At 42.2% G+C, this 22,382-nt stretch overlaps 1 protein-coding gene across 6 annotated transcripts in view; it reads right to left on the reverse strand.

Moving 5' to 3' along the window:
• Window positions 1–12,279, reverse strand: part of LOC139543006 (inositol 1,4,5-trisphosphate-gated calcium channel ITPR3-like) — a 64,972-nt gene extending 52,693 nt beyond the window's left edge. For 3 of the 6 annotated variants that reach the window (XM_071349075.1, XM_071349074.1, XM_071349072.1), the window contains exon 1: window positions 11,763–12,275. In XM_071349075.1, the coding sequence (XP_071205176.1) occupies window positions 11,763–11,854 (92 nt within the window). In that variant the 5' untranslated portion in view covers window positions 11,855–12,275. Of the gene's footprint in view, window positions 1–11,762 lie in introns of all 6 variants that reach the window. The other 3 variants (XM_071349073.1, XM_071349071.1, XR_011668587.1) reach the window with 2 other exon arrangements.
• Window positions 12,280–22,382: the final 10,103 nt, after the last annotated feature.

The following is a 22,382-nucleotide window of genomic DNA, read 5'->3' on the forward strand; positions in this document are numbered from 1 at the left end:
ACCACTGTGAGAGCTAGTGACTTAAAGGACTTGCTAGTGACGTAGCCCTTTCCTGCAGTCAAATTACCTAGTGGCCTCATGGGTGGAATGTTAATATTTTTCATAAATAACAAAAATATATTTTGGGTTGAAAATCTGGTGTTTCTATGTCAAACTGTTTTGTTATATTTCAGTCTTCTGAGATGTATATAAAGTGCAATATTGGGATGCAAACTCAAGACAAAGGAGATGATTGTGGTCTACAGGAAAAGGAGGGCCGAGCACGCCCCCATTCTCATCGACGGGGCTGTAGTGGAGCAGGTTGAGAGTTTCAAGTTCCTTGGCGTCCACATCACCAACAAACTAACTTGATCCAAGCACACCAAAACAGTCGTGAAGAGGGCACGACAAAACCTATTCCCCCTCAGGAGACTGAAAAGATTTGGCATGGGTCCTCAGATCCTCAAAAGGTTCTACAGCTGCACCATCGAGAGCATCCTGACTGGTTGCATCACTACCTGGTATGGCAACTGCTTGGCCTCCGACCGCAAGGCACTACAAACGGTAGTGCGTATGGCCCAGTACATCACTGGGGCCAAGCTTCCTGCCATCCAGGACCTCTATACCAGGCGGTGTCAGAGGAAGGCCCTAAAAATTATCAAAGACTCCAGCCACCCTAGTCATAGACTGTTCTCTCTGCTACCGCACGGCAAGCGGTACCGGAGCGCCAAGTCTAGGTCCAAGAGGCTTCTAAACAGCTTCTACCCCCAAGCCATAAGACTCCTGAACATCTAATCAAATGGCCACCCAGACTATTTGCATTGCCCCCCCTCTTTTACACTGCTGCTACTTTCTGTTATTATCTATGCATTTGTCACTTTAATAACTCTACCTACATGTACATATGACCTAAATTACCTAGACTAACCGGTGCCCCTGCATATTGACTCTGTACCGGTACCCCCTGTATATAGCCGCCACATTGACTCTGTACCGGTACCCCCTGTATATAGCCTCCACATTGACTCTGTACCAGTACCCCCTGTATATAGCCTCCACATTGACTCTGTACCAGTACCCCCTGTATATAGTCTCCACATTGACTCTGTACCAGTACCCCCTGTATATAGCCTCCACATTGACTCTATACCAGTACCCCCTGTATATAGCCTCCACATTGACTCTATACCGGTACCCCCTGTATATAGCATCCACATTGACTCTATACCGGTACCCCCTGTATATAGCCTCCACATTGACTCTATACCAGTACCCCCTGTATATAGCCTCCACATTGACTCAGTACCGGTACCCCCTGTATATAGCATCCACATTGACTCTATACCGGTACCCCCTGTATATAGCCTCCACATTGACTCTATACCAGTACCCCCTGTATATAGCCTCCACATTGACTCTATACCGGTACCCCCTGTATATAGCCTCGCTGCTGTTATTTTACTGCTGCTCTTTCATTATTTATTACTTTTACTTCTTATTTTTTTAGGTATTTCTCTTAAAACGGCATTGTTGGTTAAGGGCTTGTAAGTAAGTATTTCACTGTAAGGTCTACACCTGTTGTATTCAGCGCATGTGACAAATAAAATGTGATTTGATTTGAAACTCAAAATGGAATACATTTCAACACTGTATCTGTATCTGTCATGGCACTGGTGTCTTCTTCTTTGAAGCCCATAACCATGTGTGTGAGGTGTATACTTTTGTAGATTTGTTTAAGACTACCCTGATTTGGCCCACTGCAGTAAAAGGTTAAAGGTCTTGCTAATGACTAGAGTCGATGTCCACGCCCCGCGCAAATTCAAATTAGCATAATAATAACAACAACAAATCCCCATAAAAATCAGTCAGTTTCAGCTGGCGATATGTTTTATTTATTTTTACATCCACTGATGTCGCAATTCCGCATCTGAGGTGAAATGTGACAGAGCTATAGCGGTGTTTGTCAGACCATGAGACACCCCATCTGAGGTGAAATGTGACAGAGCTATAGCGGTGTTTGTCAGACCATGAGACACCCCATCTGAGGTGAAATGTGACAGAGCTATAGCGGTGTTTGTCAGACCATGAGACACCCCATCTGAGGTGAAATGTGACAGAGCTATAGCGGTGTTTGTCAGACCATGAGACACCCCATCTGAGGTGAAATGTGACAGAGCTATAGCGGTGTTTGTCAGACCATGAGACACCCCATCTGAGGTGAAATGTGACAGAGCTATAGCGGTGTTTGTCAGACCATGAGACATCCTGAAAATCAGTCTTCTCACACAATTGTCTGTAGTGTCTGAACGGTTAGTGTACAAACTATTATGGCCCCTCTATGGAAAGATGAGACACTCACGTAGGTTGTTTTGCTCTAAGACGCCCACAGGCCTCACAAGACTCGTCTGAAGATCCCCGGTACCAGTTCACAAAATGAATGGAAGTATATATGGAGACTGCTTAGTGCCCCCACAATATAATGACAATGAAGCCTGAACAGTGAACACTAAATTAACTGTTTATATTGTAACAATGGCCTGTCCACAAAGCATATGCCGTTTCCTGGTATGTAGACAACAGTATGTCCACTGTGATTGGCCAGAGCCGACACAGTGTCTTATGACAGACTGTTACATAATGGCTAGTGTGCAAGTCAGATTTGTTTGTGGACTCTGATTAGAGCCAAAATAACTTCATTAAAATAACTGAGTAAGATTATTCCAGATCTGTTGTTTTCCCTATATTGTTGCGTAGTGATGAACCAGGATAAAGACAACAGTTTCCCAAAATGACATCCATAAAGCAGATTGGATTGTATGATTCGTGCCTTATTATCAAATTACACATGGCCTCAAAGGCCAATTGTCAGTTGATTTGAGTCAGAAATCTGTATTTTATTTTTCCTCACTGTCACGGTTAAGAAAGACGGTTTAAAGACATCTGACCCTGAGTGTATTTAAACCCACGATCATGACCTGTCTGCATTTCCTTATTTAACCACCCCTCCCTCCCCGCTACGGACTTCCACAAGCTGTCAGTAAACATAACAAATCCCTAGAGACCACTATCCACAGCAGCTCAGAAAACTAAATATACAAATCAAGTGAGCCTAATTACAGTCTCCCTGCAGACTCTGAGCTTTCTTCAGATCATCCGTCGCAGCCTTCCACTTTAAAGTCAACTCTTAGCATGGCTTGAACTACAGTATGTACAGCGCCTTCAGAATGTATATTGACTTTTTCCACATTTGTTGTGTTACAAAGTGGGATTAAAATGAATTTAATTGTTATTTCTTGTCAACAATCTACACAAAATACTCTGTCAGTGGAAGAAAAATGTGAATGTTTTATATTTATAAAAGAAAAGGAAACTAATATTTATATAGTGCATTCTGAAAATATTCAGACCCTTTGACTTTTTCCACATTGTTACATTACAGCCTTATTTTAAAAATGATTACATTATTAATTTTTCCTCAACAATCTACACACAATACCCCATAATGACAAGGTGAAAAATATATATATTTTTGCAAATGTAAAAAAATAAATAAATCATGAAATACCTTATTTACATAAGTATTAAGACCCTTTGCTTTGAGACTCGAAATTGAGCTCAGGTGCATCCTGTTTCCATTGATCATCCTTGAGATGTTTCCACAACTTGATTGGAGTCCAACCTGTGGTAAATTCAATTGATTGGACATTATTTGGAAAGGCACACACCTGTCTATATAAGGTCCCACAGTTGACTGCATGTCAGAGCAAAAACCAAGCCATGATGTCGAAGGAATTGTCAATAGAGCTCAAAGACAGGATTGTGTCGAGGCACAGATCTGGGGAAGGGTACCAAAACATTTATGCAGCATTGAAGGTCCCCAAGAACACAGTGGCCTCCATCACTCTTAAATGAAAGAAGTTTGGAACCACCAATACCTGGAGCTGGCTGGAGCTGGCTGGAGCAACCTGGAGCTGGCTGCTTGGCAAAACTGAGCAATCAGGGGAGAAGGGCCGTGACCAAGAACCCGATGGTCACTCTGAAAGAGCTCCAGAGTTCCTCTGTGGAGATGGGAGAACCTTCCAGAAGGACAACCATCTCTGCAGCACTCCAGATCAGGCCTTTATGGTAGAGTGAACAGACGGAAGCCACTCCTCAGTAAAAAGCACATGACAGCCCACTTGGAGTTTGCCAAAAGTCACCAAAAGGACTCAGACCATGAGAAACAAGATTCTGTGGTTTGATGAAACCAAGAGTGAACTCTTTGGCCTCAATGCCAAGTATCCCGTCTGGAGGAAACCTGGCATCATCCCTACGGTGAAGCATGGTGGTGGCAGCATTATGCTGTGGGGATGTTTTTCAGTGGTAGGGCAATGACCCTAAGCACACCGCCAAGACGATGCAGGAGTGGCATCGGGACAAGTCTCTGAATGTCCTTGAGTGGCCCAGCCAGAGCCCAGACTTGAACCCGATCAACATCTCTGGAGAGACCTGAAAATAGCTGTGCAGTGACGCTCCCCATCCAACCTGACAACGCTTGAGGATCTGCAGAGAAGAATGGGAGAAACTCCCCAAATACAGGTGCCAACCTTATACTGTAGCTTCATACCCAAGAAGACTCAAGGCTGTAATTGCTGCCAAAGGTACTTCAACAAAGTTGAGTGAAGGGTCTGAATAGTAAGTGTAAGTGTTATGGACTTGAAAAATAAATCTAAACCTGTTTTTGTTTTGTCATTTTGAGGTATTGTATGTAGATTGAGGGGGGGGGGGCAATTTAATCAATTTTAGAATAAGGCTGTAATGTAACAAAATGTGGAAAAAGGGGTCTGAATACTTTCCCTGAGTCAATATATGATAGAAATACCTTCGGCTGTTAGTTTTTCTGGTTAACTCTGAGGTTTGCATACCTGGTTTGTGCAATATTTGCCCATTTTATTATTTTAAGAATTCTTCAAGCTCTGTCAAGATGGTTGTTGATCATTGCTAGAAAGCCATGTCTTTCCACAGATTTTCAAGACGATTTTAAGTCAAAACTGTAACTAGGCCAGTCAGGAACATTCAATGTCGTCTTAGTAAGTAACTCCAGTGTATATTTGGCCTTGCGTTTTAGGTTCTTGTCTTGCTGAAAGGTAGATTTGTCTCCAACTGTCGTCTAGTATTTTGCCTGTGCTTAGCTCAGTTTTTTTATATAAAAAAAAACCTCCCTAGTCCTTGCCAATGACAAGCATACCCATAACATGATACAGCCACCAGCACGCCATGCTTTTGATACTCAGTGATGTGTTGTTGGATTTGCCCCAAACATAATGCTTTGTATGCAGGACATAACGTTAATTTATTTGCCATATTTCTCAGTATTATTTTAGTGACTCATTGCAAACAGGATGCATATTTTGTGATGTTTTTATTCTGTACAGGCTTCCTCCTTGTCACTCTGTCATTTAGGTTAGTATTGTGGAGTAACTACAATGTTGTTGATCCATCCTCAGGTTTCTCCTATCACAGCCATTCAATTCTGTAACTGTTTTAAAGTCACCATTGGCCTCATGGTGAAATCCCTGAGCGGTTTCCTTCCTCTCCGTCAACTGTGTTAGGAAGGACGCCTGTATCGTTGTACTAACTGGGTGTATTGATACACCATCCAAAGTGTGATAACTTCACCATGCTCAAAGGGATATACGTCTGCTTTTTTTTTTACCCATCTACCAATAGGAGCCATTCTTTGAGAGGCATTGCAAAACCTCCCTGGTCTTTGTCGTTGAATCTCTGTGCTTAAAATTCACTGCTCGACTGAAGAACCTTATAGATAATTACCAGATAATTGTATGTGTGGGGTACAGAGATGGGGTAGTCATTCAAAAATGTATGTCGAACACCATTATTATAGTTAGTCCATGCAACTTATCATCTAAGCAAATTTTTACTCCTGAAGTTATTTAGGCTTGCCTTAACCAAGAAGTTAAACTTATTGACTCAAGACTTTTCTGCTTGTCATTATATATTCATTTGTAAAAAAAATTTTATCTAAAAACAAATCTCCTTTGACATTATGGGGTATTGTGTGTGTAGGTTAGTGACACAATCTACATTTAATCCATTTTAAAGTCAGGCTGTAACACAACAAAATGTAGAGAAAGTCATGGGGTGTGAATACTTTCTGAAGGCACTGTAGGTTGTAATCTATAGCCTATTATACTGCAGGTGAGGATGTGGTCACTACAAAGCTTCTTAAAGTAGTCTGAATGCTTTGGGCTGCTCCTCTTTAGAGTGCCCATAGAACGCATTACCCAAAAACGTCTGAAACATGCTGAAGTGGTATTTCCATGACAGCAGATGAAAAACACAAGACAGGCTCACAGTTCACACAATGCAGTGGAAATATGCAAAAAGGGTTTGTGTATCTAAAAGACGCTGCCTGAAAAGCCAAGATAATCCTACATCTTTACCATCGGTCTGTACATGTTTGCGTGCAGAGGGTTGTCTCTGGTTAATGTCCCTATATCCCCCTCCTTCACATAATCAATGGGAGTTATCTAGCAGCCAGGTGAGGTTTGTCTACCCATTGTGGGTTCATTGCTTTGGCTAGAGTCTGGCGTGCTCCGCTGGTCATTTGCATTGCATATGAATCACTCACAACTCAGGAATTGAGGTCTTTATAAAAACAGATTTATTTGTTAAACTTCACGGTCATTGAATTAATTCACATAGATAATGAATATCATTCAATGTGATTTTTAACTTATGCAAGATATTTTTTTAAATATACAGTGCATTCAGAAAGTATTCTGACTCCTTGACTTTTTCTACATTTTGTTATGTTACAGCCTTGTTCTAAAATGGATTAAATAAAAACCTCATCAATCTACACAATACAGATCTGTACCTCGACACAATCCTGTCTCTGATCTCTACGGGCAATTCCTTCGACCTCATGGCTTGGTTTCTGCTCTGACATGCATTGTCAACTGTGGGACCTTATATAAACAGGTGTGTGCCTTTCCAAAACATGTCCAATCAATTGAATTTACCACAGGTGGACTCCAATCAAGTTGTAGAAACATCTCAAGGATGATCAATGGAAACAGGATGTACCTGAGCTCATTTTCGAGTCTCATAGCAAAGGATCTGATTACTTACACCTTATTTACATATGTTGTATTTTTTTAAATAAAATTGCCAAAAAATCTAAACCTGTTTTCGCATTGTCATTATGGGGTATTGTGTGTAGATTGAGGAAAATCTTTTATTTAATACATTTTAGAATAAGGCTGTAATGTACATTTTGGGAGGGAAGAAGTCAAGGGTTCTGAATATTTTCCAAATGCACTGTATATATTTAAATTGTAGTATGATTACCATCAGTGGTATGCTGTCTGAATAGGCTACCATCAGTGGGTTGAAGCTTTTCACCTGAGACAGAGAATGCAAACCATGTGTGATTGAATACAGAGCTATCATACCTCACAACAAGGGTGCAGGCTCTAAAACTACACAACAGAAAATCAGGGCCTTTGTGAAAGCTGCACCAGGTGTATGTGTGGTTTTAAAGTCTGTGCCACTTTAAAAACCTATGTCAGGCAGTCTAAAGCACTGCTGAGGCACCACTACAGCCTGGGGTTTGATCACAGGCTGTGTCACAGCTGGCCGTGACCGGAAGCCCCATAGGGTGGCGCACAATTTGCCCAGCGCCGTCCGAGTTAGGGTAGGGTTTGGCTGAGTTAGGGTAGGGTTTGGCTGAGTTAGGGTAGGGTTTGGCTGAGTTAGGGTAGGGTTTGGCTGAGTTAGGGTAGGGTTTGGCTGAGTTAGGGTAAGGTTTGGCTGAGTTAGGGTAGGGTTTGGCTGAGTTAGGGTAGGGTTTGGCTGAGTTAGGGTAGGGTTTGGCTGAGTTAGGGTAGGGTTTGGCTGAGTTAGGGTAGGGTTTGGCTGAGTTAGGGTAGGGTTTGGCTGAGTTAGGGTAGGGTTTGGCTGAGTTAGGGTAGGGTTTGGCTAGGGTTATTCCTTGGCTCATCACGCTCTAGCGACGGGCCGGGTGCCTGCAAGCTGACTTCGGTCGTCAGGCGAACGGTGTTTCCTCTGACACATTGGTGCGGCTGGCAGTGTGTTAAGAAGCAGCGCGGCTTGGCACATGTCTCAACCTTCGTCTCTCCCGAACTCGTTGGGATTGGCAATTCGACATCACAAAATGATATTTTAAACTGTCAGGTCCCTGATGATTTCATTCATCAACACAGATCTGCACTGTGTTCTCTCACGTGTAAATAACTCAGGCACCGACACAGATCTGCACTGTGTTCTCTCACGTGTAAATAACTCAGGCACCGACACAGATCTGCACTGTGTTCTCTCACGTGTAAATAACTCAGGCACCGACACAGATGCTGTCAAAAATAGTTGCAACTCATTTGTCCTGCTTCTGTCCTTACAGGCATCATGTGTTATACAGTAAGACAGACTTAAAGCAGCTTTAGGTATTTAGCTCTGAAGTCCAGTATCCATGTTTTAAATATATATAAGTGCAGAATTTATTATCATTATTGGTCATTCTTGGCCGTTGATACACAACTTAGATGTAATTTAATTCTGAAATAATATTGTATTCTGTTAAGTGTTAGAGCTTTGAGGTAACCCCTATGTAAACAATACAAACTTTCTCTCTGGACGGAGACCTGATGTGAACCTAAAGTACACCAGTGTGCTTCCTTCTTTTTACTGGTGACTCAAGACACTTGCTAAAAGGTATTTGTCATACTGAGCTAGAACCTTCCAATAGGCAGCCCTATGTTGTCAGACAGTCAAATGTGTGTCCTGTCCTCGACAGAGATTTGGCATGCGTTAACCACTGCTCCATCCCTTGTTGTGACTGATTACAGCAATCATCCCAGTGTTTGAATTTATGCAAACTAAGAGACATGATTTTAGAGACATGCTGTTATACAGTCCTCATGTGATCCTGTGTTATAGGCTACTATCCACTTCCCCATCATTTCAGAAGGAAGCAATTGTGTCTCTCCACAGATGATAAATAAATAAGTAAGTTAAATAAGTTAAACATTGACTAGATATTGTTTCAAATATGACTCAGCCAGACACTTGTAGCCTACTTCGCCATAGTGGATTTGTGAAGTGAATAAATTAAGTGTGGCTAAGAGGTGACTCAAGAAGCTGTTTGAACAGGCATCAGAGGCCCAGCCCTGGAGCTGTATCAGCGGCTGACTGGACAGGGCTCCATTCCTAGGAAAAAGGTGTTATTTGTTTGTACCTATAGGAGAACCCTTTTTGGTTCCAGGTAGAACCCTTTGATGGTGAAAAAGGTTCTACTTAGAACTTTATATTAGTGAAAAGGTTCCACGTAGAACTTTGTATTAGTGAAAAATAGTTATTTTCAAAGGTTGTCCCATGGGGACAATTGAAGAAGCCTTTATGGTTCCAGGTAACACCTTTTCTAAAAAAGCTTTGTGGGTGGGCAGCAGAGGCATCATGCCCAGTAGGGGCACAGGGGCAAGTACTCCCTCAGATTTGTCCTGTAAATAAAATACTTTTTTTTGTTTCTCTGTAGGCAACCTAGCTATTTTATGAAGTTGACTTTAGTTAGCCCAGATAGATTCTCAATCTTCCAACCTGATAACTTGCTACCAAGAAGCCATTTCAAGCTATCAATCACGTTAAAGTAGCTAGGTTGTCTATATTAGCTTGCCTCTAGCAAGGCTGGTAGACTTCAGAAAAGCAAGCAATAACTGCATGTACTGAATAAGACTCACAAACCTTTTACCCAGATTTTTGCAGAGAACCATATTTTGTTTCTTTAAAAAAATAAACCAGTCAAGGAGGATACAGACAGCTCAAGAGTTATGCTTAGATATGCATAAAAATACATATTGTTTACATAGAATTAAGCAGGACCTAGCCCCACTCCGGACCACCCCCAGCCATCCTCACATACTTTGTGCCCCCTCAGATTTTTGCGGTGCCTGACGCCCCTGGCGGGCAGCGCCAAGTGAACACAAAGGGCACCAGAACACATCGAATGCTGTTCCTTCTCCGGCAGCAACTGGAGAAACCACAGGAAGCACTATGAATAGAGAGGATTTGAAAACATCGCAAATGGCAACGTACAATGGAGCACAATGGGCCCTGGTCAAAAGTAGTGCACTTAATAGTGGATAGGGTGCCATTTGGTACAGTCCCAAGTTACCCGAGCACCTATCTGTTGGAAATCTCCAAAGAACACACTTGGAATCGCTTCCTGATCCTGACATAATTCCTACTACAATAATGGCATTCAGGCAAACAATGGAAGGGGGTCTGCAGTGTATATGTGAACATAAACAACAACAGGATACTGCCAGGGGAATATATCCTGGGACAAAGTTGTAGCCATGTTGTCACTGACAGAGTATTAAACCAATAATGTCTATGTTCTTTTTTTCAAGGACATGTTTCTGACTAGAGGAAACGCACCACTACTTTAGACATTGGCGGCACGTAGCCTAGTGGTTAGAGCGTTGGACTAGTAACCGAAAGGTTGCAAGATCGAATCCCCGAGCTGACAAGGTAAAAATCTGTCATTCTGCCCCTGAACAAAGAAGTTAACCCACTGTTCCTAGGCCGTCATTGAAAATAAGAATTTGTTCTTAACTGACCTGCCTAGTTAAATAAAGGTAAAATAATAAAAAACATATGCCTGCACAAAATCAGGTGAAACAACACTATTCATCATCAACAACGTAGGTGCAACTCTTCACTCTAATTCCTTGCCATGTGAAATACAGTTTAAAGTGGGGCTCTCCAACCCTGTTCCTGGAGAACTACGGTCCTGTAGGTTAACTACAACCCTGTTCCTGGAGAGCTACCCTCCTGTAGGTTTACACTCCAACCCTGTTCCTGGAGAACTACGGTCCTGTAGGTTAACTACAACCCTGTTCCTGGAGAGCTACCGTCCTGTAGGTTTACACTCCAACCCTGTTCCTGGAGAACTACGGTCCTGTAGGTTTACACTCCAACCCTGTTCCTGGTTGATACCCATTAATCAGGTTACTTACAACTTGGGTTGGAGTGAAAACCTAAAGGAGGGTAGCTCTCCAGGAACAGGGTTAAAGGATGAGTTCACTATTTTACAACTTGATGTTAAATGATTCCTCAGCCTGAAAGTAGTCTATTTGCCAGGAGAAACACTGTAGCCCATGGTTCAGTTCTCTAAATAGATGAAGTCTGTAATGACTAACTTTAGCCACTGCTAGCTGAAAAATCAATGGAACAAAGTTGTAAAATAGTGAACTCCTTTACATGAGCTTTCTGAACACAACAATTGTAATGTCTTACTAGAGAACAGATGTTTCCATATGGTTATGCTTGACTGTCTAGAGATCAGACTCCATGGCCCACTTTGCCATACTGAGACTGGGTATAACTTATTGTCATCAGCTGATGAAATAAATGAGGGTCTCTCAGAGACACTAAATCTCAGACGCAATGATCTCATGACTATTTAATATGGCTGGAATTGTTATAATAGCTTACTGTGCTGTGTAACACGAGCTACACAAATACATGAAGCCTAAATCATGGATTCGTGGAGTTTTGTATTTCTCTAAAATTAATTCACTATCAGAGAGCAAAACTTGACATAGAGGCTACAAGAGGTGAAGGAGATAAGAGTGAGTCTCGCAACGAAGTCGACCGATGGGGTAACTACCGTATGTTGAAATTAAGATCTGTCAAAATGACAAGACTGTAAACGTATAACCACAGGCAAGGTAAAGTGTTTGTAGGGACATGCACATACTTACCCAAGTGTACTTATAAAACCATTGACAGAGCCCTCCGCGTAAAGGGAAACGATGTCCCCAATGTGCAAAAAGCTGGACATTGAATCCGACATCTTCGGTGTCTTTCGCGTTGACAATAGTCAACCGAAATACACGTATCTTCTTCTGTATTCTCCACTTGACTGCTGTGACTTTTTGTAGCGCTACTCGTATCAGATCTTCCTCCTCGTGCACTGAGGGCTAAGAACTCTCATTCGAACTAATGAAGATTTCGTTGGAATGCACGGAGGACAATGTAGTTGATTCAAATTATAGTTTAAATTGTTGGATTAAATAAAGTTTAAATCCGAAAATGAGCAATGACAACCCGATGTTAATAATGAAAGTAGAGAAAGTCCAAATGTGTCAGCGAAGTCCTCATGTTGACACTGCACCTGAAGACAGATAGAATTGGAACCAGGAAGTGTGTTATTTTGATAACTCCTCAGTTATCTGTTCTTGGTTCAGTTTTCTTCTCAGTTGCCTGTTTCTGACTGTAGAAAGTGCAAGAGAAAGATTGCGTTATACCCTCTCTTGCCTACATACATTAATACAATGAGAGTTGGTACAAATGGATGGTACAGTAGGCTACAGTTTCAGGGTTTATATTAAGTACACCTACTAATGTTTGTTCATCTGCTCATTATAGAGCCAATAAAAGTCAGATGATTTAAAGGGCGTCTTAAAGGGCGTCAATAAACCATTATTTAAACGATATAAATCATAATTAAGAGATATAGTTTATTGAGTTTAATATGAACAGATATATTTGTAGAGGGTTTTAAGTTCAAAAGTGGATCACAGCTGCACTACTGTCTATGAGAGTGTGATGTAGTGGGATTCAAAAGATTCCTTTTTGATTTAGTCTTTTCTACATGCCCTGCTGGAGTTTAACTAGGCCTATTTCAGACGTCACTCTCTTACCATAGTTTACCATCTAGGGTTCTTGCTTACTACATCGTCATAGTTGTGGCCTTTCTAAAAGAAATTGAGTTCAAAGTATTAAACAACATTTAGGCAGCTGTGTAGCAAACACATACAGCCATGCTTTCTTTCTGCCCACTGTTGACAACTCATAGTAGCAGGCGAGTCATGCTCAGCCTTTGGCTTGGACTTCCTGGTGCAGTCAAGGGGTGATACAGGCTGAGGCTGAGCCAAGCTGTTTGTGTAGGAGAGACGTCTTGCTGCTTTCCTTACACAATACAGTATTTACAATCGAAATGTAGCCTCTCTTTCATGGTTTTCTAGAGGGCAGGTCTGATCGGTTGATCTCATCTAGCTGTTCAAAAAGTCAGTGTTTGAGGAAAATTACATTTCTAACAATGTGCCAGTTAACTTAGCACTTATTCAGCAAGTGTCACCGTACCATGGCTACAGTAGGCTACAACCTTATCTGAAGTACTTTCTGAGCCAAAGTACAACTCTCTAAACATGCAGTTCTTTCTTTCTTAGATTTCCCATTAAATATTGGTTGAGCCTCTGTATTTTCGCCACGATTCCTCTGGTTAGCGCTTGCATTGCAAGGCCATTGTAACGGACTGACTTACTGCCTTTAACTATCATGTCCCAGGCCGGACCATACATGGACACTACAAGGCAACATTTATTATCTGGCTTGGCCCATGTGAATGTATCTATGGTGAACATTTGTAATTCAAGGTTCCTCCGTCTTGTTTCTATGGTGATGGAGACAAAGGCCCAATGAAGGTGCGTGAGAGAGGCCCATAGAGGTCCACTGGACCTGAGGAACATTCGGTCTTTCTCATTGTGATTAATACCTACTTTAGGTCCTAACAGCAGTGATGGTTGGAGAGACCAAACCTGGACCATATTTTACCCCCCACCTTCCCCTTTACAAGTACCACACAGATAGCCACCTTCCCCTTTACAAGTACCACACAGATAGCCACCTTCCCCTTTACAAGTACCACACAGATAGCCACCTTCCCCTTTACAAGTACCACACAGATAGCCACCTTCCCCTTTACAAGTACCACACAGATAGCCACCTTCCCCTTTACAAGTACCACACAGATAGCCACCTTCCCCTTTACAAGTACCACACAGATAGCCACCTTCCCCTTTACAAGTACCACACAGATAGCCACCTTCTTAATAAAGAACTGTAAGTATTATTATCCTTATTGCTCTAACGCTGAAAAGAAAACGGACTGACACCTATTTTACTGGCATGTTTCCCCATGTAGCTGGGTGGGTTTTAAAGGGGAATTTCACCCTGGGGGAATATGGGCTTGTTTTCATCATGTCTAAGGAATTTCTAGGTCAGTGAGATGTGTTTCACACATACACTATATATACAAAAATATGTGGACACCCCTTCAAATTGGTGGATTTGGCTATTTCAGCCACAACCGTTGCTGACAGGTGTATAAATTGAGCACACAGCCATGCAATCTCCATAGACCAGGTATTACCAAACTGGGGTATGCGCAATTCTCGGCCCTCACTAGCATGAAAACTAAATACAGGCACAGACTGTGTGGAAAATTATTTACGACTGAGATTCTCTCCAATACAACCCGACATTGCAGAGTTATGTGCATCCTTTCAAGCACACCATTCTCATTAACCTGTGGTGAGTTATTCACAATTTTCGATTAACAAATAAAGTTTTATATGTAAGATGGCTAAATAAAAAGCAAAATTATTGATTATTATTATTTGTGCCCTGGTCCTATAAGAGCTCTTTGTCACTTCCCACGAGCCGGGGTGTGATGACAAACTCACACTCATTCTTATGTTTAATAAATGTATCGTATTGTGTTTGTGGCAGGCTTATACAATGATGGCAAAAAACAACATTTGAGAGTGCACTGATCCTGGTGCTAGAGGGGGTACGCAGCTGGAGGTTGAATGTTTGAAGGGGTACGGGACAATAAAAAGTTTGAGAACCACTGCCATAGACAAACATTAGCAGTAGCATGGCCTTACGGAAGATCTCAGTGACTTTTAACGTGGCACCGTAATAGGATTCCACCTTTCCAACAAGTCAGTTCATAAAATGTCTGCCCTGCTAGAGCTGCCCCGGTCTGGAGCTGCCCCGGTCACCTGTAAGTGCTGTTATTGTGAAATGGAAACATCTAAGGGCTGCTGAAGCACGTAGTGCGTAAAAATCGTCTGTCCTCTGTTGCAACACTCACTACCGAGTTCCAAACTGCCTCAGAAGCAACGTCAACACAATAACTGTTCTTCGGGAGCTTCATGAAATGGGTTTCCATGGCCGAGCAGCCGCACACAAGCCTAAGATCACCATGCACAATGCCAAGCGTCAGCTGGAGTGGTGTAAAGCTCGTCATTGGACTCTGGGGAAGTGGAAATGTGTTCTCTGGAGTTATGAATCACGCTTCACAATATCGCAGTCAGACATACGAATCTGGGTTTGGTGGATGCCAGGAGAACGCTACCTGCCCGAATGCATAGTGCCAACTGTAAAGTTTGGTGGAGGAGGAATAATGGTCTGGGGCTGTTTTTCATGGTTTGGGCTAGACCCCTTAGTTCCAGTGAAGGGAAATCTTAATGCTACAGCATACAATGGCATTCTAGATGATTCTGTGCTTCCAACTTTGTGGCAACAGTTTGGGGAAGGCCCTTTCCTGTTTCAGCATGACAATGCCCCATGCACAAAGCGAGGTCCATAAAGAAATGTTTTTTTAAGATCGGTGGAAGAACTTGACTGGCCTGCAGAGAGCCCTGACCTCAACCCCATCGAACACCTTTGGGATGAGTTGGAACGCCGACTGCGAGCCAGGCATAATCGCCCAAAATCAGTGCCTGACCTCACTAATGCTCTTGAGGCTAAATGGAAGCCAGTCCCCGCAGAAATGTTCCAACATTTAGTGGAAAACCTTCCCAGAAGAGTGGAGGCTGTTAATAGCAGCAAAGGGGGACCAACTCCATATTAATGCCCATGATTTTGGAATGAGATGTTCGACGAGTAGGTGTCCACATACTTTTGGTCATGTAGTGTAATTGCACAGCAGGAAGGCAGGTCTGGGCTTTGCTCGCTGAATGATGGCCCTATGATGCCTTCTGGTGTATTGATGACAAATACAAATGCCTACCTAAGTAAGTTATTTTTCCTGCAAGCCACCTAGCTAGTTAGCTAACTGTAGTTTATCTACTGAAACCCATGTTGTGTATTGCTGGCTAACATACTACATTGTTACAGTGGGGGGAAATCAAATGATTTTTCAGTTTGTTAACTTAGGTAGCTAGCTAGCTAGTCTAGCTAGCTAATTGAGCTAAACAACTACAGGTAGCCATATTTATGACAAAAAATAGAGGTTTTACAATCAGAGATCTGTTGTATCTCGATTGTAAAACTTCTTCTCTTTTTAGTCATAGATGTGGCTACTAAACAGCAAGCTATAACAATACAACCAGCTACCTGAAGCTAGGTTTACCAGCAAACGTTAGCATATGACTAGAGTTGGCTTGCTAGTTAGCCTGGCATCTGCTAACGTGTTACCACAGATAGAACAATGAGCTAGATATTTCACCGGATGTATAAATGTGAAGCATCCAGTTGGCGTTTCCACTCACTACCAAATATGGTGATGAGAGGAAGCCCAGTGGCTGGCAGTGGGAGAAGATGGAACGAGATGGACATTCTGCAAATTTTCTCATTGATGAAACATTTGATGTTTCCAAAATTACACTGAACAAAAATATATATTTTGTTTCATGAACTGAAACAAAAGATTCCAGAAATGTTCCATACAAAAAAAAGCTTATTTTCTCAAATGTTGTGCACAAATTTGTTTACATCCCTGTTAGTGAGCTTTCCTCCTTTGCAAAGATATATATTTTTCATATTTTAAAACTTTATTTAACTAGACAAGTCAGTTAAGAAAAAAATCTTATTTACAATCACAGCCTACAAAGGCATGCTGCGGGGACGAGGGCTGGGATTAAAAATAAAAATCTTGGACAAAACCCTCATCACGACAAGTGAGACAACACTACATAAAGAGAGACACCACAGCACTAGATAAAGAGAGACCTAAGACAACAACATAGCATGGCAGCAACACCACATGACAACAACATGGTAGCAACACAACATGGCAGCAACACAAAATGGCAGCAGCACAAAACATGGTACACCTGACAGGTGTGGTATATCAAGAAGCTGATTAAACATCATGATCATTACACAGGTGCACCTTGTAAAGGCCACTAAAATGTGCACTTTTGTCACACGACACAATGCCACAGATGTCTCAAGTTTTGAGGGAGCGTACAATTGGCATGCTGACTGCAGGAATGTCCACCAGAGCTGTTGCCAGAGAATTCCTTTCTCTACCATAATCCGCCTCCAACATCGTTTTAGAGAATTTGCCGTTGTTTTAGAGAAACTTTTAGAGAACCGGCCTCACATTTGCAGACCACTTGTATGGCGTCGTGTGGGTGAGCGGTTTGCTGATGTTCACAACGTTGACAGAGTTCCCCATGGTGGTGCTGGGGTTATGGTAAGGGCAGGCATAAGCTACGGACAACGAACACAATTGCATTTTATCCATGTCAATTTCAATGCACAGAGATACCGTGACGAGATCCTGATGCCGACTGTCGTGCCATTCATCTGCCCCCATCACCTCATGTTACAGCATGATAATACACCGCCCCATGTCGCAAGGATCTGTACACAATTCCTGAATGCTGAAAATGTCCCAGTTCTTCCATGGCCTGCATACTCACCAGACATGGTTGGTTGAAATAAATTGATAATAAGAAGATAGTGGGGGCTGTACTGCTGGATTTCAGTGCAGCCTTTGATATCATTGACCATAACCAGTTGTTGAAAAAACTTAAAGTGCTATGGCTTTTCAACCTCTGCCATATCGTGGATTCAGAGCTATCTATCTAATAGAACTCAAGTTTTTTTTATTTATGGAAGCGTCTCTAATGTCAAACATGTAAAGTGTGGTGTACCGCAGGGCAGCTCTCTAGGCCCTCTACTCTTTTCTATTTTTACCAATGACCTGCCACTGGCATTAAACAAAGCATGTGTGTCCATGTATGCTGATGATTCAACCATATATGCATCAGCAACCACAGATAATGAAGTCTCTGAAACCCTTAACAAAGAGTTGCAGTCTGTTTTGGAATGGGTGGCCAGTAATAAACTGGTCCTGAACATCTCTAAAACTTAAATATTTGTATGTGGTACAAATCATTCCTTAAGTGCTAGACCTCAGCTGAATCTGGTAATGAATGGTATGGCTGTTGAACAAGTTGAGGAGACTAAATTACTTGGCGTTACCTTCGATTGTAAACTGTCATGGTCAAAACATATAGATTCAATGGTTGCAAAGATGGGGAGAGGTCTAGCCGTAATAAAGAGATGCTCTGCTTTTTTGACACCACACTCCAAAAAGCAAGTTCTGCAGGCTCTAGTCTTGTCTTATCTTGATTATTGTCCAGTCGTGTGGTCCAGTGCTGCAAGGAAAGACCTAGTTAAGCTGCAGCTGGCCCAGAACAGAGCGGCAGGTTTTGCTCTTAATTTTTATCAGAGGGCTGATATAAATACTATGCATGCCAGTCTCTCTTGGCTAAGAGTTGAGGAGAGACTGACTGCATCACTTGCTGGACTCCAGATAACCTGACAAAGAGAAACGAGGTAGACTACATTGATGACATGGTCTGGAAGGTTTTATGTGGTCCTCAGTCTACATCTAACCACCTGTAAACCCACAACACAAACCATACAAACATGCTTACTGTAAATCTTAGCCGTCAGCTTGTACATATTTTTTGCCAACTTACCTTAACCTTGTGCAGAGCTAATAGAATGGTGGAATCAGATGATGTACCACCTACAACAAAACACCTAACAATACACAATTTAACCACTCCATTAATTGTATTGATCTCTATTAGACATGGTAGCTTAGCATACCTATCATGGACATTTCAGTATTGCTAATTGCTAATTAGCTAATTAGCATCAGCTGAGAACCAACTAACCAACCATAGACAATTTATACACATTCATCATTACTACCAACACACCGAGAGTGAGTTAGCTATAATCGACAATTCTATTTTTAGTAACAGAGTGTTTTCCAGACAAGGGTGTAATAGATGGCTACCAGATTGAGTTACTCTTATTTGCTAACGTTAGCTAGCTTACATTCGCTAACGTTAGTCAAACTGGTATTGCATCACTTCCCAGCTGTCGTTTAAATGTATTCCCCATGCATTCAGCCTGACAATCCCTCTGATAATCTTTGGTCACTGTGAGCATCATTTTTGACAGCTGCAAACAATTGGCAGCATCTGGGTACATTTCTGGTAGGTAGCTAGTACGGTGAAAGATAACTTATTTTCACACTTGTTTGTAATTAGCACAGACAGACAGAACACCACTCGGGCATGATGAAAAACGTTAGTGAAAAACAAACGTAAAAAAAGAGAAGTTCTGAGACTACTATGTGTTGGTTGTTCGAAGTAAACAACGCCATTAACCAAGTTTGTGGGCACGCCCCATCTATCTAGCAGAGCGGTATCTGCATTTGCTATAAATGCTGGACTTTATGCTTCACTATGAGCAGCCAAATACACAGGCAGCCGAAACTTCCTGATTCTACCATTGAAATGAAATAGTGCTCTTTCTAGCTTGTGGTTTGGATAATTTTGATGTTTATGACAAAAACATAATGTTGTTAATATAGTCATGACTAATCTCAGCAAAAAATGAAACGTCCTCTCACTGTCAACTGCGTTTATTTTCAGCAAACTTAACACGTGTAAATATTTGTATGACACTAACAAGATTCAACAACTGAGACATAAACTGAACAAGTTCCACAGACATGTGACTAACAGAAATGGAATAATGTGTCCCTCAACAAAAGGGGGGTCAAAATCAAAAGTAACAGTCAGTATCTGGTGTGGCCACCAGCTGCATTAAGTACTGCAGTGCATCTCCTCCTCGTGGACTGCACCAGATTTGCCAGTTCTTGCTGTGAGATAATACCCCACTCTTCCACCAAGGCACCTACAAGTTCCCGGACATTTCTGTGGGGAATGGCCCTAGCCTTCACCCTCTGATCCAACAGGTCCCAGACATGCTCAATGAGATTGAGCTCTGGGCTCTTCGCTGGCCATGGCAGAACACTGACATTCCTGTCTTGCAGGAAATCACGTACAGAAAGAGTAGTATGGCTGGTGGCATTGTCATGCTGGAGGGTCATGTCAGGATGAGCCTGCAGGAAGGGTACCACATGAGGGAGGAGGATGTCTTCCCTGTAACACACAGCGTTGAGATTGCCTGCAAATGACAACAAGCTCAGTCCGATGATGCTGTGACACACCGCCCCAGGCCATGAAGGACCCTCCACCTCCAAATCGATCCCGCTCCACAGTACAGGCCTCGGTGTAACGCTCATTCCTTCAACGATAAACGCAAATCCGACCATCACCCCTGGTGAAACAAAACCGCGACTCGTCAGTGAAGAGCACTTTTTGACAGTCCTGTCTGGTCCAGCGACGGTGGGTTTGTGCCCATAGGCGACGTAGTTGCCGGGGATGTCTAGTGAGGACCTGCCTTCCAACAGGCCTAATAGCCCTCAGTCCAGCCTTTCTCAGCCTATTGCGGACAGTCTGAGCACTGATGGAGGGATTGTTCGTTCCTGGTGTAACTCGGGCAGTTGTTGTTGCCATCCTGTACCTGTCCCGCAGGTGTGATGTTCAGATGTACCGATCCTGTGCAGGTGTTGTTACACGTGGTCTGCCACTGCAAGGACGATCAGCTGTCCGTCCTGTCTCCCTGTAGCGCTGTCTTAGGCGTCTCAACGTACGGACATTGCAATTTATTGCCCTCGCCATATCTGCAGTCCTCATGCCTCCTTGCAGCACGCCTAAGGCATGTTCACGCAGATGAGCAGGGACCCTGGGCATCTTTCTTTTGGTGTTTTTCAGAGTCAGTAGAAAGGTCTCTTTAGTGTCCTAAATTTTCATAACTGTGACCTTAATTGCCTACCGTCTGTAAGCTGTTAGTGTCTTAAAACTTCTTATGGCTGCATTCCCGTTAACGGGATGATATGACAACAGCCAGTGAAAGTGCAAGGCGCCAAATTCAAACAACAGAAATCTCATAATTAAAACTCCTCAAACATACATGTATCTTATACCATTTTAAAGGTAATCTTGTTGTTAATCCCACCAAAGTGTCCGATTTCAAATAGGCTTTACAGCGAAAGCACCACAAACGATTATGTTAGGTCACCGCAAAATCACAGAAAAACACAGTCATTTTTCCAGCCAAAGACAGGAGTCACAAAAAGCAAAAATATAGATAAAATTAATCCCTAACCTTTGATGATCTTCATCAGATGACACTAATAGGACTTCATGTTACACAATACATATATGTTTTGTTCGATAAAGTTCATATTTATATCCAAAAACCTCAGTTTACATTGGCGCCTTGTTCAGAAATGCCTCCAAAATATCCGGAGAAATTGCAGAGAGCCACGTCAAATAACATAAATACTCATCATAAACTTTGATGAAAGATACATGTTTTACATAGAATTAAAGATACACTTGTTCTTAATGCAACCGCTGTGTCAGATTTCAAAAAGCTTTACGGCAAAAGCACAATTTTCAATAATCTGAGAACAGCGTTCAGCCACAAAAGGAAGCCATACAGTTACCCGCCAAATTGTGCAGTCAACAAAACTCATAAAAAGCATTATAAATCTTCACTTACCTTTGCTGATCTTCGTCGGAATGCACTCCCAGGACTCCCACTTCCACAAGAAATGTTCCTTTTGTTCGGTAATGTCCATCATTTATGTCCAAATAGCTATTTTTGTTAGCGTGTTTGGTAAACAAATCCAAAGTCAGGAAGCGCGTTCACTAAAAGCAGACGAAATGTCAAAAAGTTCCGTAACAGTCAGTAGAAACATGTCAAACGATGTATTGAATCAATCTTTAGAATGTTTTTAACATAAATCTTCAGTAACGTTCCAACCAGAGAATTACATTGTCTTCAGATGTGCGATGGAACAGAGCTCCCCCTCATGTGAACGCACATGGTCAGAGCATGGTCAGGTCATGATAGACCTGACTAATTCCTGTCTCCTTCGGACCCACTTCACAGTAGAGGCATCAGACAAGGTTCTACAGACTGTTGACATCTAGTGGAAGCCGTAGGAAGTGTAAACTCATCCATATCCCACTGTGTATTCAAAAGGGGCTTGGTTGAAAATCGACCAACCTCAGATTTCCCACTACCTGTTTGGATTTCTTCTCAGGTTTTTGCCTGCCATATGAGTTCTGTTATACCCACAGACATCATTCAAACAGTTTTAGAAACTTCAGAGTGTTTTCTATCCAATACTAATAATAATATGCATATATTAGTGACTGGGACTGACGAGCAGGCAGTTTACTATGGGCACCTCTGGGCACCTTTCATCCAAGCTACTCAATACTGCCCCTGCAGCCATAAGAAGTTAACGACCGTTCCACAGGTTCACAGCATGTTCATTAATTGTTTATGGTTCATTGAACAAGCATGGGAAACAGTGTTTAAACCCTTTACAATGAAGATATGTGAAGTTATTTGGA

This window comes from Salvelinus alpinus, chromosome 17, assembly GCF_045679555.1.
Source record: "Salvelinus alpinus chromosome 17, SLU_Salpinus.1, whole genome shotgun sequence".
Classification (NCBI taxonomy): Eukaryota; Metazoa; Chordata; class Actinopteri; order Salmoniformes; family Salmonidae; genus Salvelinus; species Salvelinus alpinus.